This window comes from Brassica oleracea, chromosome C5 (genome assembly GCF_000695525.1).
Source record: "Brassica oleracea var. oleracea cultivar TO1000 chromosome C5, BOL, whole genome shotgun sequence".
Classification (NCBI taxonomy): Eukaryota; Viridiplantae; Streptophyta; class Magnoliopsida; order Brassicales; family Brassicaceae; genus Brassica; species Brassica oleracea.
This window is the reverse complement of record NC_027752.1, coordinates 9,174,224-9,176,897: the sequence shown is the minus strand read 5'-3', so window position 1 is coordinate 9,176,897 and position 2,674 is coordinate 9,174,224. Positions and strand designations below refer to the sequence as shown.

Below are 2,674 nucleotides of genomic sequence, written 5' to 3'. Positions count from 1 at the left end.
GAAAAATACAGAACTATTGTTCCAATTACAAAACCCCTAAACCCTAATCGGTCGCCTTCTCTGAGTTTACATCTTCATCTCTCCTTCTCTCTCCGCCTGCGATTCGAGAACTACCCTCCCTACAACAATCTGAAAGCTTCTCTGCCTTTCGCTACTCATCATCCTTATAGTCTCCTCCTGAAGGTAAAACTCAGCTTGATAAACGATTGTTAACTGGGAGTAACCTCCATTGAACTCTTGTCTTTCTTTACTCTTTATTGGCGTAAGATACGAGATATAAGGTTTTGTGCTGATGGGTTTGTGTTTGTTCTTACAGATTTTTGATAAAGTTTGATCCTTTTGCTCTGTCCGTAATGACTTCGCTGCTCGAAGCTATCTCCAACTCATTAGCGAGTCAGGACCGAGTTGACTCTCACTCGGACTATCCCTTCCCTCTCAGCCAAGACGGTATCTTCACCAACGTCAAGCCGAAGGTGGAAAGCCCTAACCCCGGTACCCTAATCAATCCAATAACCGGGTGGGAAATCTCCGGAAGCGATGCTGAGCTGATCAAATTGGGTAAGAGCTTTTCCTCTAAGCTGAAAAGCAAGCTCAAGGACACCAACAGGTTCGACAGAGGCGAGTTTGTGAGTATGCTGAAGCAGTTTCTGGAGAAGATTGGTGAGAAAGTTGGGGTTACTGGTGAGAACGAGGAGATGAAAGATTTAGTGGAGAACACTGAGCTTTTGATGGGTAAAGATGTAGCTGGGCTGGTTTGGGGAGATAAAGCTTGTTCTGATGTTCAGAAGCTGGTGGAGAAGACTGGGGTTTTGATGGGTAGAGACGTGTCTGGTTTGGTTTTGAAGGCTTGTGTTCGTTTGGAGATGTGGGAGTTAGTGGAGACTTTGGTTTCAAACTCATTGGTTGATCATTCTTTGAACGGTTATTTAGTTAGCAGTCTTGTCGAGAAGCAGCGGTCTGATTTGCTCTGCGTTGTGATCAGACAAGCTTCTGATCTTGGGGCGAGCGAGCTGCTTTCGATCTTGAAGTACTTTCTTTGCCCTTCTAAGGAAGCGGTTAGCACTATGGTTAAGGTGAGAGAAGAATGGGACAGTGAAGCTTTGTTGGCTATTGAGAAAGTGAGCAAGACAGAGGTATCAAAGAAGTCTAAAGTTGTTGCTGAAGAGGCTTCGATCTTGCTGATGGTTGCTCACGACGGGTTTTTACCTTCCGAGCTTTGCCTTCACTACTTGCTGGCTTCGTCTGATGTTGATGAAGTCATGTTTTCGTCTGCAGTGAGTAAGTTGAATGGTAATGAGATGAGAAGCTTCGTTCGGTATCTATCTAAGTGGATGAAGAAGTACGAGAGGTTCCCTCAGGCTGGTCCTTGCCCTAAAGCCGCCTCCATGCTCGGTTTGAAGCTGTGCGACTGGGTTCCCAAGCTCGAGGATGTGACCAAGTGTTTGGGGGTTATTATCGATGAGAACTTCTCTACTCTGGCTCTGCACTCGGATCTGCATGAAGAGCTGAAGGCTGTTGAAAGAGTAGCGGATGGTTTAGCTTCGGAATCGAAACTTTGTTGCTTTGTGGCTAATGTTGCTGAGAGATTGAGACTTGGAGATGCCAGAAACTAGACGCTTGCAGTTCTCAGAGACTAGATTGCTTTCCCTGTTTCGTTTTTTCTTTTAATGTCTGCTGTGTCTTTTGTATTTTCTAGTTTCAGTTAAAACTATTTTTATAAAATATAATGTTGGTCGTTGTCCTTGAGAATTGCTTTATTCTTTAGCCTCTCTGGGAACTTAAACTATTTGGGGTTTATTCACATATTAAAGGACAAATATTCCAGATAAATTGAATGGTTTCACCTTCGTGCAATCGTCGAAACATCAAGAAATGTGCTGTGTGCACGAGTGTGGAAACATAACATGGTTTATACTCTGTTGCATTCTTACGACAAGATCCATGTGGGAAGGCTTCGATCTCCATTGCTTTCTTACTTGTCTTTTTGGTGGTTGACGTCGTTTTCGTCTCAGTTAAGGAATAAAGCACAAGTTGCTCATACGATATGTCTCATTCCCAAATAGTTTAATGTTCAGAAAAAACAGAGGAGGATTATAAAGTATCATTTCATACTTTGAGCAGCTCTACGAGAACTCGCCCGCACGATCCAAGCTTCCTCAAGAAGAAGAAGAAAAAGGGTAAGAAGGTAATCATCCGCAAATGCTTCGTAGTCACGTAGAGAGCTGAGTTATTGCACATGCTCCCAAATTAAACAGCAGTCTGGGGACAACCCACTCATAACTTTCATACCTTCTCCAAGTTATTTACTTATCTATTAATGTTGGTTACATAAAATAACATTCGATAAAACTAATTTAACCAACAAAAAAATAAGTTATTTAATAATTAGTCACAAATTTAAATGATATTAAATTTTATATAGAACAAGATAAAAATCAAATCCTTAAAAACCAGTTAAAGTGTGATATGTTTCAGTTTGAATTATAAAAATCAGTTAAAGTGATAGAACAAGATAAAAATCAAATCACTAAGGAGTATCTAAAAATTATAAAAATATTATTAATCTAACGGCCGTAAATAACGGTGCTTAATTTGAATTTTGGAGATGCGTTTGTAGTTTTTTTTTTTGTTTTAATATAAGAAATAAATAAATTATCTGTCACCGTGGTCACTG

The 2,674-nt window shown here is 40.5% G+C and overlaps 1 protein-coding gene across 1 annotated transcript; it reads left to right on the top strand.

The window, feature by feature from the left end:
• On the top strand, nt 1-1,749 carry LOC106343501. The gene is made up of 2 exons (XM_013782732.1): nt 1-183; nt 317-1,749. Exon 2 carries the CDS (start codon nt 354-356, stop codon nt 1,611-1,613), a length of 1,260 nt encoding a protein of 419 aa, XP_013638186.1. The 5' UTR covers nt 1-183; nt 317-353; the 3' UTR covers nt 1,614-1,749.
• The last annotated feature ends 925 nt before the right edge of the window (nt 1,750-2,674 follow it).